The sequence below is a fragment of the Microtus ochrogaster genome, unplaced genomic scaffold, assembly GCF_000317375.1.
Source record: "Microtus ochrogaster isolate Prairie Vole_2 unplaced genomic scaffold, MicOch1.0 UNK35, whole genome shotgun sequence".
Taxonomy (NCBI): Eukaryota; Metazoa; Chordata; class Mammalia; order Rodentia; family Cricetidae; genus Microtus; species Microtus ochrogaster.
Window position 1 is genome coordinate 3,672,004 of NW_004949133.1, and position 16,332 is coordinate 3,688,335.

At 43.7% G+C, this 16,332-nt stretch overlaps 1 protein-coding gene across 1 annotated transcript in view; it reads right to left on the bottom strand.

Moving 5' to 3' along the window:
• Positions 1-5,345, bottom strand: part of Cd244 (CD244 molecule) — a 22,115-nt gene extending 16,770 nt beyond the window's left edge. The window contains exon 1 of the mRNA XM_005368604.2: positions 5,279-5,345. Coding sequence (XP_005368661.1) covers positions 5,279-5,345 — 67 coding nt within the window. The remainder of the gene's footprint in view (positions 1-5,278) is intronic.
• Between the last annotated feature and the right edge of the window lie 10,987 nt (positions 5,346-16,332).

Genomic DNA, 16,332 nt, shown 5'->3' on the forward strand with positions numbered 1-16,332 from the left:
AGATACAATGTTGGCGTAAGAAGAATGTGCCTTCCTCTGCACCAGGGTATTAGAAATGGCTGCCTAGAGGAGGTGGCTGGGAGCTGCCATTAGAAGAAAACCTTGGTGTCAGCCTAGTGGGTGGAGAAAGGAGTGAGGAAGAAGATTTTACAGGCAAAGCAGCAGCATGAGCTGAGCTGCCTGCCAGCGCTCTGGTCTAATAAGGATTGTAGCAAAGCTTTCTTCAACGGTTTAGAAAGTGGAGTGGCAGACAGACGTTTAATTTTTAGGTGTTTCATAAAACTGTGAGAGGTAGTACAGATATCAAAAGTTGCTTAATCTAAAAGCATACAGTACAATAGATAATAATAAGTAAGCTGCTGTGTAATCAGCGGCAGGTCAGAGCAGAGACCCACTCTGTTCTCCACTATCACACAATTAAGTGTGGAGCGTACAGAAAACGGAGTATTCTGTTAGTTCCTAAAAACAAAACGTGAGAGTTATAGTCGTTATTAACGCTACCCTGTACTGAGGGCAATCACTTAATTATGCCACTATTCTTTATTTTTTTTTGTAATGCTGAATGGATTTATATACCTAATATGGTTTTGTCCATAAATAAAAGAGGTGATAAGGGGGCTATCTAGATGATTCAGTGGACAAAGGTAGGTATATGCTGACAAGGTTCATGATCTGAGTTCAATCTCCTGGACCACAGGGTGGAAGGAAAGAATCAACTCTCAAAAGATGATCTCCACCTAAGCACCATGTCTCAAAAACACACACACACAATAAAATGTAATGTTAGAAGATTTTTTAAAGAGGAACCAGAAGCTGAGGATGTAACTCAGTTAGTAGAGTATTTGCCACGAAGCCCTGGGTTGGACTCCCAGCACCGCATAACCTGGCCATGATGGCACACATTAATAATTCCAGTACTTAAGAGGTGACGTTAGAGGAATCAGAAGTTCAAGGTTAGTTTGTGTGTGTGTGTGTGTGTGTGTGTGTGTGTGTGTGTGTGTAATAAATAGCTTCCAGGAGAGGGAAACAGAAAATCGGTTTTCTTCAATGAAGTAACACTGGATATATCTACCACACTCCAGGGTAGGACCCATACTCGAGTAGTTGACCAATACTCATGTGTGTGTATGAGTTTTTATTCGAGAGAAAAACATAAAGTTAAGTGGGTAAGTAGGCAGATGAGGGGTAAACCTGGGAGGAGTTGGGAGAAAAGAAAGAAAATGATCCAAATATATTGCACGAAAGTCTCAAAGAATAAATTAAAATGTTTTTCAAAGGGACAAAGGAACTCCTAGGATTTTAAGGGCTCAGCTGAGCTCAGAGGCCATGCATGAGTCTACATCTGTTCTTTGGAGAATTTTCTCCTGCAGGTCGCTTGCAGTTTGCTCCTCTTCTTCCTTGAGAAGATCTTGGGGATCCTCGTGAGGGGGGAGGGAGCAGGATCCCAGGGCTTGTGAGTCGGGGGCAAATAGCTTTCCAGAGAGGCCTACTTGGACTAAATGCTACAACTCCACTTTATTTCAGCAGGAAAGGGGAATAAAAAGGCTGGGGACAGCTGCGGGGGCATCCCCTAATTTGCCTAAGAGGTGCATGCCTATCAAAAGGCTCCTAAGCCTTGCAGCAAGGGAGCCTTCCAGCAGGGATATCTGTCAGGGTTTGAGCTAAAGATAAGTCAGGCGTCCGGTTTTAAAGGCAGCACCTCGTTTTGAAACAGCTTTCAGATAAGGTCAGTCCTCCAGGCCCACGGACATTCTCCAGATAAGGGCAGGAGGAGAGCAAGAAGTCTTGCTGGGGAGAAAGGGGGCCCCATATTGCCAGAGTCTAGAGAAAAAGTTGCTAGGTTTATGGCAGACTGCGACCTCTACCAATCAACAATAAATCCCAACAGGTCTCCATGATCAGTGAGAGGAGAAAGGCAATTGAGTTGGTGTGCACTTCCTGGAGGGGCCGAACAGCTGAGACACACAAGTAAATTTAATGGAAAGACAAGAGGACCTTAGTCCCCATCCCGGGGAGGTGTACAGTACACGGGAGGGAAAAGGAAATGCTCATATGGAAAGATGAGAGAAAGAAAGCGTAATTTCACAAGTTCTTATATGCTCAGAGTGAGATGAAGAGTACAGCGAATGTCAGTTCAGAAGGGAGTGGCCGCAGTCAGTTCCGGTGGTCAGGGACGCCACAGCCCCTGCTGTTGCGGCTGCTTACAGCCTCGGGGGCTCTTTTCCGGTGGTTAAGAACGGATGAGGTAAAATATTAAGTCTATAGAAGAAGGACGGGAAATTTAATGACCTCTACCGCTGCTTGGGGAAGTGAGCAGCAAGCAGAAAGAATGGCCAAGGGCTCTGACGCAACAGGGGAGTCACCCACGCTGACACTCCCCAGCTCTCTCCAACCTAGACTTACAGTTCACAGGAAGACGGGAAGCCTGGGCTCCGGAGGGGAGAGGGAGGAGGGGCGGGCGGGGGAGGGGGGCGGGGAGGTCTTTCTTTGCGGGGGCTTGTGTTACCAGGCGGATGAGGTCAAATGCTGAAGAGTGAACAGAGACAGTTTTCTTGGCAGGGCCAGCCGCAGCCAAGACAAAATAGTGAGTTCCTTGCAGAGGCCCCAGCCTACTTCCTTCTTCTCTCTCCACTTAGCTTTATCCTGACTGACCACAGCCTCTCCTCAAGCAAGCTGATTCTCCCCTTTCTGTCAAAACGGACCTAGCTTGTGTCCCTCTCCTATTCCCAGTTCACCTAAGTATCTGTGTTTCTCCGACAGAACTACTGCCTTAGGCTTCTCATTCAAACTCTGTGTTTTCTTTTATTTAGGCTATTTCCAGGGCCAAGGTTGGTCCACGTTATCCAGTTTTCTGAGTAACCCCCACCTAGAAGAACCCATCGTCTTCCCAGAGTCTTTCAAATTCCCTTGACTCTTAGCACCAGGGCATCTTCTGCCTTCCCTTCTAGTTAGAATTGTGCACAGCTATTTTCCTGTCTGAAAGAAGCTCAAGGGTAAAACTGCTCAAAGATAAGATCAGCATCTGAGGGTGGGGGTGTAATTTAATTAGTAGGGTCCTTGCCTCCCATGGCTGACGCTCTGTGTTCCAGGCCAACCTGGGATACATGAAATTCTATCAAAAAAAAAAACAAAAAAAAAACAAAAACAAAAAACCACTAGGCAGTGGTGGCACTGGCCTTTAATCCCAGCACTTGGGAGGCAGAGGCAGGTGGATCTCTGTGAGTTCAAGGCCAGCCTGGTCTACAAGAGCTAGTTCCAGGCCAGGCTCCAAACTTACAGAGAAACCCTGTCTCAAAAAACCAACCAAACAAACAAACAATAACAAATAAAAGCACAGCTTCAACTGATTCCTTGCAAAATTTTGCTTAATTCCCAGCACGTAGAAAAGCCATGATGAATCTGTTTAATTAATTCACGAATGCCTTTTGCTTAGCTCCCAAGAGTGGCTTCCTACAGAGATTTCATGTCAATGTCAAAGAAGTGACAAAGACACAGGCCCTTGGGCTTTGGCCTTTCGCTCTGTGGGCTCCACATCATTGTAATTTCATTTCCTGTTTACAGGACCTCAAAGAAAAAAAAAGCCAATTGCCCTCCCTGAAGCGACTTGAAACAGTACTGCCTGGCTCAAGCCCTGCTGAAAACAGCTCAGGATCGATACCCTTGACCTCCATCATCTGACCCTGAAAATGTGCTGTTATGTGTTTGGAAAGGCTCACAGCGTTTTTATAATGCAGTTTTAAAACTCCAAATGTCTACCCATAACAGAATGAACAAATTAGGATGCAAACATGAGACGAAATATCACACAGACTTGGAAGGGATAAGCTGCAGGTAATAACGTAGTCAAACCTCATAAAAATGTTAAGAAGCCAGGAAACCCCGTACCGTGGATGGAGTTCTACTTACATCCAGACAAAACTAACTTGTGAGATTTGAAGTTAGAATATTATTTATATTTCTGGAAAAGAGAGTAGGTAGCGATTGGGGGTGAATATGATTGTTCCAAAGTTGTCCCCAAAGTAACTGGCTGACATACACGTTTCTGTACATGCATCACGGTTTAATAAGCATTTGTTGGTAAATACATCATCTGGCTGCCTCTGGAGTGATTCCTGCAGAACTAGAGCTCCTTTGGGTTCCTGAGCCAAAATCTCTCCCACGCCCAGCTCCTCCCCTACTCATGCCTTGTTTGAGAGGAGAGGTGATGCATAAAAGTTGAGTTATAAAGACTCTGACCTGATAGAGCCTCCCTGAGGTCCCTTCCAGAGCAGTGACAGCTAGTGCCAGTCCACCAAGGAATGCAAGGTCCAACACAGTCCGTCCTGGGAGACACCGTCTCAGCCTTTCTTCCTTTATCTCCATCCTCACGCAGACCCAAAGCATCCAAGGGACTCACAGTTCCCGCCCCATCCTTTTCTTCAGAACAGACAGCCAAAAATCTGAACTCAGGGCCCCGGATGAACTGTGGGGCCCAGGTGTGCCCTCCCTGTGTTTATGTGTCTGACTCAAGTTATCATCCTAGTCCATCTCCATGATTCCAGAAAAATATGTGCTTATTCACTCAACAAACATTTTGAACATCTGCTCTGTCAGGCATGTCGTGGCACTGTGCTGACAGCATGTAGCCCCCTACACATATGCACCCCATACACATATGTGCCAAGGGTTTATGCAACATGATCCTCAATGTCTATCATCTGGCTTAATACAGAGCTGCTCAAAACATATTCAGGGGGGCAGATGGGAACAGAGAGGAGGGTGTGAGCAGCACAGAAATAAAAAAAAAAAAAGATTAAAAGCCTTGGTCTCTAGGACCTTACATTCTAGTGGGGCTGAAGTAGACACTGTGCGACAGAGAATAACATAAGCACTGTGGTGGGTAAAATGGAGATAGGACATTTGAGAATATCATGTAGAGAGAAAGATCAGGAATTGCCGGCGCTCACAGTGGGGAAGGCAAGGTGGTGTTTGGACAAACAGGATAAAATAGAAATCCCACGGCTGGAGATGAAGCTGCTCCCAGACAGAGAAAACTGGACGTGAAGCCCGAATGTACACATCACTCCGGCTTTCCACATTTCACACGGACTAAAATCCGTGTGCTTCACAATGGCCTACAGGACCTGGACCACTTCCTCCAGTCTCTCCTCTTGCTCCCTGAATTCCAGGTGACTATGTAGATGGCATAATCAGAAACTGCGAGTTCTGATCTCTCGGACACATGCATGCACCCATGAGTCCATGCCAGCCCCACCCCACACCACCCAGGAATCCTTACCGTGACCCTGGTGACCCCTGAGGAGCAGGAAGAGTGCAAGTAGGGCCGCTTGCCGCAGCATCCCCATGGCCCCACAGAACAGAGCAGGCCAGTGGGGGCCAGAGGAGGCCTCTCCTCTTCGGGTGCTCAGATTTAATGGGCTCAGCAGCTCAGTCAGTAGGACATGAGCATGGAGCAGAACTACCTCTGCGCCTGTCCAGCCACAATTTCCTCAACTCAAGGCTGTTCACTTCTGCTGTGAGCTGACAAGGCCACCCAGAAAGTCCCAGTCCCTAGACTGGGTCTAACCGTTCCCACAAGCTAAGCTGCCTCCGGTGGGCGGGTGCTCAGAGCGTGCAGTGACTCACAAACCAGCTGCAAAGAAAGATGTAGCCCTTGGTCTGCCTCAGGCCTGTGTGCTTTCTCCTCAACCCTGCTTGCCGTGTGGAGAGAAACAAACAGCCATTATCCCAGACTGCCCCAAACCAACACACATTGGGGAAGCAGAAGTGGGAAGGGATTTGTAGGTAGCGTGATCTGAGAAGAAGACCCCTGAGTAAGTGGTTGAAGGAGAGGAATGCATGGGGTAATTTAGGAAGAGACATAAAGTTTAGAGTTTCCTGGGAAATATCTAACCAGCCTAGGACATCTACGATACCAAATGTTCAGCATGTGCAAATTGTGACCCTCCTTTAACCTTCCCCAAAAGAGGATGTGAGCCCATTGGTGTTGGCCACCCATCCTCAGCTGGATTCCATCCTTTAGAAAGCAGGCAGACGATCCCTTTGAACTCCATGGAAGGATGGGGATGATGGTACCCCACCTTCCTAAGCACACTTTACTTCAAGGACATACCTAGAGTCCATGCCTCTTTCTTCTGCTTTTCCCCTTAGCAACAAATACTTGTGATTTCCCTCCAAATTCATCCTCTTTATCCTAAGGTCTATCGCTAGACTGACCAAAACTGAGCAAGATGACATTGAGACTCTTGCCTGCCAGTGGAGGCAGCACAGATGCTCTGGACAAGACAAAAAATTTGGAGTCAAACACCTGGCCTTGAACTCCAAATCAACTTAAGAACCTGTGTGATGCTGAGCGAATTACTCTCTGAGTCCTAAGATCAACAGTACTTGGGCGGGAGAGATGGCTCCGTCGGTTAAGGTACTTGTCCTTAAGCCTGATGACCCGAGCATGATCCCTAGGATCCACATGATGAAAAGAGAATCAACTCCACCCCTGACCTCCACAAGGACCCAAAATGTAAATGAGCACACACATGCACACACAAGTAAATAAATATGTGGATTTTTTTCTTAAAGATCAGCAATACTTGACTGTCCTCCAAGATAGTTTTTAGAATCAAATTAATAGTTATCCCTTAGAGTATGTATATAAAACTCTGGTGCACACATGTATAAAAGTGCGTAATAAGGGAGCTGGAATGATTGCTCAGTGGTTAAGAGCACTGGCAGCTCTTCCAAAGGTCCTAAGTTCAATTCCAAGCATCCACATGGTGACTCACAACCATCGCTAGTGGGATCTGATGCCCTCCTCTGCAGATAGAGTACTCATATACTTAAAATAATTAAAATAAATAAATTTTTAAATGCCATAATAAACCCACAACTTTGTATGTTAATCTTTTAAGTTAATAATAAGTAAATCTGAATGTTTTTGTCCCATCCTTCTAACTCATATCTTGAAATCTAGTCAGCAGTATGTTGGTATTAGTAAGTGGAGTGTTGGGTGAGTTATCAAGTTTTGAGAGCAGAGCTCTCCTGTATGGAGTAATGTTCTTATTTTAAAAGTAGGGTAGGGGACCCCACAGGCTCCAAGAATCCTGCTCATTTTCCATTCTTTCTACCATGAAAGGACAAAAGTGTTATCAATCTGCATATCCCAAAAAAGCCTTTGGTGCTGAAGGCATGAATATGCTCCCTAAAGAAGGCACTTCCGTTCCCAGTGAGGTACAGAGGTGAGCTATTCCATCACAGTCTCTCCCCATCATGACCGTTAGTTTTACCTTACTTTGCCACTTTCTGGGATGGGGAGCTTCTGTGTGGTTTAGACATTTTACTATAAAGATTGAAGACCCTACAAAATTCCTATAAATTCAGAGGCTTCCCCAGATCTCTGGAAGTCTGGGACAGAGGCTCAAACAAGGGTTTTGAAAATCGGCAGCCAAGACGAGGTCAAAGGCTCCTCCAGCTCTATACTTTCACCTTCCTTTTCCCAAATTATGCTTTCACTACTTTGCAGTGAGTTGGGTCTTCCTCATAAATCCCACTTCCAAGACACTTTGCAGACTGGGGAGGGCCGAGACTACCTTGAGGTTTGCTAATTTGGGAGAAAAACTCAATGAGTTCATTAAAAGCCTCTTTCAGCTGGTTCATAGCTAAAACGAAAATACAGGCAAAAATGAAACAAAGGTGAAAAGGAACAAGATCCAGGGGAGGCCCCAAGGGACCATGAACAGAGTCTGGCCCGCAGACAGTTAAGCAGACAGAGCTTACTTCTCCAAACATGGTTACAGTACATTGTACATATGTTCAAATTTGTCCCCAAAATGATGTTAATTTTGAAACGCCTTTTCAGTAACAATATGATCAAATAATATAAAGTCACTGATTTTTAAAGTCATTAAGCAACATAAAATAAATAAATGATAGAAATGATTTTTTTTAAAACAAGAAATTACCTCTAGAAAGTGTGTATCAATATATGTAGTATTGCCCCCAGGAAAGGATGTGAGCCGTGTGTCTAGACTCTTTGTCTTTGGTCACACACATACAAGTTCATCATGCACACAGCTGGCTTTCCTATCTGACCCTTTCAGAGGTCGATCTGATGCTAAGTGGACCAAGTCATTCTACAGTAAATCACTTTGTTGGCACAGACTACTTGTCATGGTCCAAGGTCATGCTAAATGAAGATACTTTTAGTCAGCAATATTCCAAGGCTTGGAAATTACCTCCTAAAAGCCAAGGGGAAGGACCAGGCCTTTCTTTAAACAATGCTAATCCTTTTCTGTACATCTTGAAAGAAAAAAAATTATTCAGGCAGTTAAAAGCGAATCTTTCACAAAGGAGACTCCTGGCTTTATAGGCTACGTCAGCCAGTTTGTAAAGAATTAAACAAATAATTACTGTGATACAAACACTAAGAGAAAACTCAATGTCTTTATTTCTAGAAATATTAGTACTGTCTATGTTCCATTTGAATGTCAGGATCTCACAGTGGCAGGCGGTTCATCGGAATAAGCGATCACATCATTGACGTGAAAGCCAGAGAACTACTCAAGAGTCAGACCCATTCTGGTAACAGTTCAGAAGTCCCGTGAGAAGTACTGTTTTTTCATAGTTGCTGTTGTTTATTGTTTTTGTTTTTGTATAGGGTTTTTGCAACAGAGTTTTATTCTGTATATTCTGGAATTCATTATGTAGCCCAGCTGACATCAAGCCCACAGTGATCCTCCTGTCTCAGTTTCCCAAGTGCTGGAATTACAGACATAAGTCACCACACCTAGTCACTGAGATGTACTTCAATCCCTTCTGTGTGTAGTTCCCCCACATGATCTAAGCTCCTCCCACTAGACCCTTCCTTCTGCTGGCCCCAGCACCTTTCAGCACACTGTGCTCAAGAAAGGTGAACACATGCAAATCACACCCAAACCTCAGCATCATGACTAAGCTTTTAGCAAGCAGCTGTTCCTTTCTAGTCTCTATTTCTCATGTGGGCTACAAAAGTATTTCTCTCTGTGTGTGTGCATGTGTATGTGCGTGTGTGTGTGTGTGTGTGTGTGTGTGTGTGTGTGTGTGTATCCATCTCTTGGACTTTTCACTCCTCATTTAAAAAGAAGACTTAGCCTGCTACATCCTTGCAGGGCCCTGGCTGGAAGCAATGAGGAAAACCTGAGACCATATATGGACTGGGCTTTCGGCTGGAGAAGCTGGAGAAGCTTAGCATGTTATATAGAGTTGAACAGGGAGGTAGAATTTTTGCATACAATTGACCAAAGATGTTGAATTATTACATACAGATAAAGAAGTAGGGCTGCTACATACAGCTGAAGAAGGAGATGGGTTCTGCTAATCTCGATAGGAGCAGTCTATGGGGGAGCAATCTTCAAGCTGTAGACACAGGGGTGAGGCTGAAAGCTGCTGTTTCTGCACACTGTCAGCATTTACACTTCAACCTGAGAAAGACTCTCAGAGCCTCACCTGGAGAAGACTTTGCCAGACTCACATGATGCTAAGACATCAGGATCCTTGACTGGGCTGGACCCATTGCAACAATACACATTCACCCCAGACTTCACCCAATCCTTAGAAATTAGCTCATTATTGTTTATTTCTTGCTTATGGTGAATTTCAACTTCAGGCTAAAGGTGAGGAATGCAACAGCCTCATATGGAAGGTCTCATAAGATAGAGCTTCTTCAAACAATACCTGGGGCATCAGGTAGCCTGGAGCACCCACACCTGAGCCCCTAAAGGAAGTACAACATGCAGTTCACAACATGGCTTCCCTGAAGTTCACAACATGGCTCCTCTGCAGTTCACAACATGGCTCCTCTTAGAATTTTAACAAGGGAAACTTGCTGCTCCCAGCTTCAGCAAAGAAACAGCCCCAAAAATGTAGAACTGAGGCTCCATCCCCCGCATTAGCAACATGGGGTAAAGATGGGATGAATGAGTTCATGTTAGAAACACACAAAGGATGAGTGAAAGACTTGTACCAAATAAAAAAAAAATACCAGTAAAGTGCCTTGTATAATTTGAAAATAATTAAGTATCTAGAGAGATCAGCAGCAGGTAAAAGCCATCAGGTTAAATCGTTTTAATGATGGACAATCACAGTTAACCATAAGGGAAATTGATTTTACACAACACAGCTACCTTCTGGAAAATTCTACTCTTTCATGTTTTTGTTTCTCTATCTTATAGAACCCATAACAGGACTGACAGATTCCTGGACTCTGTGTGCTGCTAATCATGTCTTGTAGGATGTGTTTCTACACCCACACAAGAGGAAGAGACCAGCTCTGACTTCCTTTCTGGCTGAGTTCCTCCTTTTCTTCCCCGTCCTTGCCCATCTTCCCACCCTTAGACATGACTTTCATGAGTAGTTCTCTGTGCTTTCTGGTGCATCTTGTCCCTCCAGCTGTCTCTGATCATGGACCTTAGCAGAGCTGTGAGCTTTCTTCTCGCTAGGCTGGAGCCCCCAGGACTGCCGCCTCCTCTTGCTCCACTCTCTACCAGCACTTCCTTCCTATCTTCCCTTTCGGGCAGAGCAACAGCCCATCTAGTTGGACAGCTGTGCAGGAAAGGCTGGTGCACACACGACAGAACGCATGCCTTCTCTCAGCCAACGTCCTCAAAGCATTGTTTCAGACTCAGAAATCCCTGATCAGAGATGTTTTGCTGCCATGTGTTTAAATTCTGAGACTTCTTCCCAGCCTATATAAGCCCAACTTTTAAGTCTTGAGTCCTGTTCCTTTCCCCAAATCTGTAAAGCGCCATCTCTGCCTCTTGTGCCGAGACCTTTTCTCCACTTCATGTACATTGGTACCTCCTGCTTTCTTGAATTTCCATGACAGTCTGCGTGGGGGAGGGGAGGACAGCTCGTTCCCCATTATCTTTCTGTACTCTGCAATTCTAACAATATTCCAGAGGGGTTTTTTTTTTTAAAGCATATTTGGTGTATTTGTGGCCAAGAGATTTATCCAAACTTACCTCTCTGGGTCATCAAAAGTACATGGAATTTACAGTGAACCTCCCTTACAAACCTAAACCAAGGTTTTCACAAAAGGACCATGTCTTCCTCTTCCTCCTTCTTCTGAAACAGGGTATCTGACTGTAGCCTTGACTGTCCTGAAAATCACTTTTGTAGACCAGGTTGGCCTTGAACTCACAGAGATCCACCCGCCTTTGCCTCTGAAGTGCTAGAGTTAAAGCTGTGCACTGCCACCACCTTGATAGATAATTTTTTTTTTTGTAAAAAGATCTTGTGCATGGGGCTGAAGAGTTGACTCAGAGGTTAAGAGCACTTGCTGCTCTTCTAGAAGTCCCGAGTTCAATTCCCAGCAATCACATGGTGACTCACAACTGTCTAAATGAAATCTGGTACCCTCTTCTGGCCTACAGGTCTACACACACATGCACGCAGAACACTGAATACATAATAAAGAAAAAAATCTTTAAAAGAAAGATCTTGTGCATAGAAAGTATCAGCAACTGCCAAGCATAACCCTAAATCAGGGAGGGAAGGAGGAACTGAGGATTGTTCTGTTATACATCTCTAATTTTTCCAACCATTAAGAATATCACCCCTGAATTATATTATATAATATCATAGCAGCTGAAGAGATAGCTCAGAGGTTAAAAGCATTGGCAGCTCTTCCAGAGGTCCTGAATTCAATTCCCAGCAACTGCATGGTAGGTCACAACAATCTGTAAGAGATCTGGTGCCCTCTTCTGGCATGTAGGCATACATGCAGAACACATAATAAATACACCTTTAAAAAAAAGACTATCACTTCATCATAACTCATCTCAGGTAATCATTAATATTCATTTCCCTTCACAGGAGGCACAAGAGATACCACTTCCCTTCTTTGAAGTTAAACTGAACTGTGCAGTTCTTCTAGCCACAAAATATAAGCAGAGTCACTTGGAAGCTAAAGCCCCACAGGAGAGCAAGGCATCAATCAACCTATTTTCCTAACTCATTAATACCTAAAATGTGTGGCATTCAGAGTGTTGGTCATCTTTCCTTCACTGTGACAAAATACCTGAGATAACCAGTTCCTAAGGAAGAAAAGTATGTATGTGTGTATGTATGTATGTAGGTAGGTAGGTAGGTATGTATATATGTATGTATGTATGTATTGGCTGCAGTTTCAATCAGTAGTCAGTTGGCACTATTGCTTGGGCCTGTGGTGGAAACATCAGGGTGGAAAACAATATGGTAGCCATGGTGACCACAAAGCAAAGGAAGAAAAATGAAGGAACCAGGCCAGGCCCAACACCTCCTTCAAGGGCACAACCCCAAATTCTAACTTCCTCCTACTGTACCTCACTTCTGAATAGTTACAGCCCCTGCCAATAGCACCACTGATTAGCCGTGAAGCCTCCAACCCAGAGCCTTTGGAAAACACAAAACTGAGTAGTCAGTTTGACGATGTGTATATAAGTGATAGAGAAATGTTAGACCAACACTAGTGGTGTAAGCCTATAATCCTAGCATTCAGGAAGCAGATGCAGTAGGACTACCATAAATTTAATGGCAGCCTGAACTGTATAGTGAGTTTCAGATCAGCCAAGAACACAAAGCGAGATCCTTTCCAGAAACTAAAAATAAGGACAGCATGGGAAAGGGGTTCTATTAGCACCCTTGGAGGTAAGAATGTTAGTACTGGGATACTACAGTGAAACATGCAAACCCCTGCCTTTGGAACTAAAGGCTTTGTCTACTGCACTTGAGTACTAAGGACATGCATCATGCCAGCTGTACTAGTGTGTACCTGTGATACTAGGGAAGTAGAAGCAGAAGGACCAGGATTTCAAGGCCAGTCTTATCTATACAGTAAGTTTGAGAGAGACAAAGACAGAGAAAGAAAGAAAGAAAGATAGATAGATAGATAGATAGATAGATAGATAGATAGATAGATAGATAGATAGATAGATAAAGAGAAAACGAACAGGAAAACTGTTAACACTGTGGCTTCTGCCTGCCTTCAATAATAACACAATACTCCTCATCTGGGAGTGGTGGGACATGCCTATTTTCCCAATATTTGAGAGGCTTGAGCAAAAGGATTGAAAGTTCAAGAATAGCCCAAGTTATAGAGATAGACTATATCTCAACAAAATGGAGAGGCAGGAAAGGAAGGGAGAAGGGCAGGATGGAATGAGGAAGAGAGACAAGAGAAAGGAGAGGGGAGAGGAAAAGATACATCCCCTTAAGAAAAGGTGGGCACGAGAGTTATCTCAGTGGGAAATGTTAATTGCCTCCCTGGGAGCCACACTGTGGAAGGAAAGAACCAACACCCACAAGTTGTCCTCTGACCTCCACTCATGCACACTGCCACATGCATCCACACAAATGCACACAAAATAAATATAGTAAACATTTTAAAGGAAAAGGACTTCCCAGTTTTGTCATTCATGTCACCTTGACCAGTTGTGAGTCTCATATACTGTAAATAGACACTTCTCTAGTTTGGGACATTGGGGATTGAGAGATGCCTTGATCTGTGGGTATAAGAATGTCATCAGTGCCAGGCAGGTGAGTCTCTGTGATTTCAAGGCCAGCCTGTTCTACAAAGCAAGTTCCAGAACAACAAGAACTGTTGAGTAACCCTGTCTTGAAAAAAAAAGAAAGAAAGAAAAAAGAAAAATAATGTTATTAGAAGTAGATTTGAACTATGTTCAGAAACACCAGTAAACAAGTTAATATTGGAGGGGGAAGTTCACAAGGCCTCAACCCTACGCAAAGAACTACAGGCAGCTAAGGAATATTGAAAGTGGAAAACACTTCTTTCCCAGAGAAAACACTTCTTTCCCAATACCAACGAAAAATCATGAAGATGTGTATATACAAGTAACACTATACAGACTGAGATTATACAGTTGATATATGTGTGTGTGTGTGCGTGCGTGTGTGTGCATGTGTGTGTGTGTGTGTGTGTCAACCAAAAAAAAGAAGCCATGAATTTAAGAGAAAGGGTAGAAACATGAGAGGGGGGTAAATCATGTCATTGTAATCTCAAAATAATAATACGTTTAAAAATAATGAAACAGAAAAAACTATGTCCGTTTAGCAAAATAATAGTAGTAAGGTCTCCCCTTAGGACCTATGACCTCTAATGACAGGTTATTAGCTCCAGTAGTGGTGCCAAGTATGAGTTTCATCTTGTACAGCAGGCCTTAAATGCAATCAGCAATTATTGCTTACTCTTATAGTGTGTTCATACCACTATTGTGACAATGGGGGTGATTAACACAGGGGATGGTTCTCCATTGCATTAGTGGATGTGGGTAGCATTATTTCCTGGGGCTTGGGGCTTGGGATGAATAAAAAGCAGAAAGCTAGCTGAGCAATAAGCATGCATACATTGATTCATTTCTCTCTTCTTTCAGCTGTGGATGTCATAGGACTAGCTGCTTCAGTTTCCTGTCTTGACTTCCCATAATGATGCACGGTAGCCTGGAATTTTGAGCTAAAATAAACCTTTTCTCTTCTAAGTTGCTTTTGTTAGAGTATCTTATTATAATAGAAGAAATAAAACGGCCATTTTGAAGAGATGAGGAGGGAGGGTCTTTATGAATCTAGTCAATTGCATGAACATTCTGAGTCTTATAGGTTATATTTACTTCATGAGTCTTATCAGCCTTCCTTCTCCCTCCAGGAAAAATGGTTTCAATTCAGAGAAAATATTTACAGAGCAATGAAAACACAGATACAATTTAAGACTGGAGAAATGAGTATGGATTGTCTCCTACAGGCTTGTGTATTGAATGCTTGGTCCCCAATGGTGCAACAGAGGCTAGAGGCATTGGATTCCCTGGAACTGGAGTTATAGGCAGCAGTCAGTCACCTGACAAGAATGCTAGGAATCAAATTTGAGTCTTCTGGAAGAGCAATATATGCTCTTAAATGCTGATCTTAGACCCAGCAGTAACCCTATCATCTTTTAGACCTTATGGAGCTGTGTAAATTTGCAAAGAAAATATTGACTTAACAAGTACAGTCTCATAATAGATTCACAGGAACTGCCAAAGGAGCCATGTAAACAATGCAACAGCCTTGTTATCACACTAAGATAACAGTGTACGAGGAATGAAGCAACACCTAGGAAGAAGGGCTACATTCCACTGAGGGAAAGTGCAAATAGCACTGATACCCAGAGGATGGAGGAGTGATATTGGGACAGGAGAGTTAAAGCAGGCGGTGCAGCACCAGAGGAAGAGTTGATCATGTCCAGAGACCATTGTATCAGGTTCTCAGAACTTAGCACAACTGACACCATGTTAAATGTACCAGGGAACACCCTAACTTAAGAGTCCATCACAGAGATGCCTACATCTGCCAAAATGAGAACAAAGACCTATACCAATATAGTTCATAGTTCTGGGAAAGTCCCTGAATGTACTAACCTTCTCTTTATGCTTTCCTAGCTCTGCTTATTGTTAAATGCTTTTGATAATTGACGTGTGTCAACCAAGGTTTGATTTTGTGCATAAAAAGCCAAGAACAGTAAGACTTGTGGCTACACGATTTGGGCTACAGGATTTCCTATGTAGTCTTCCAGCAGGAGAATAAAGGCTTTCTGTTGGCTTTAAGAGTCGGGGTGGTGTCTAGAGGAATTAACTCACAACACCATTGTCATTTGAGGATAAGTTAGCTAAACCACTCCAAACTTTTATTCACTTGTGGTGATACTTCTCTTCTCAAACAGCACCCTCTCTCTCAGGGCTTTACTGAGCTCAATGTCTTTCTCTGTTAGAAGGACAAACAAGTACCATAATCCTTTTTGGGTATTACTTGTCTCATCTACATGGGAAAGAAGGTAGAGAGGAATGCTGTCCACAAGCACTCATAATTCTATGACGTCTCCCACTGTGGCAGTGGGATGGTAATGGTTGAGAGGATGACCCAGCCTCTGGAGCCAAAGGAATAGAAATCAGGTGCCCTGTGCAGCACCAGAGAAGTAACTCTGAGCAAGGGCTCATAAGTGATGACAGGGCTGGGAGGTGGGAATGCCGTGGGGTGAGGCTGCAGTAGGAATGATCAATGTGTAGACTGAGCGGATTGACGTGGGTCACCTGGGGTTCCTCACTGTGGGTTCTTGTTCCAGGGACTACTACAGGATCATTGGGATTTGTGGTCTGGACATAAAAAAGTGGAATTTAAGATAAGATTATGGAAAATGAAGATAAACATAATATGATCATCTTGATAGAAGTAGAAAGGGTGCTGTGTACAATCTGACATTCACTCACAACAAAGCATCTGTTCACAGGGACTGAAGTTAACTCATTTGGTAAAGGAATTGTTCAATGTATTAGTCAG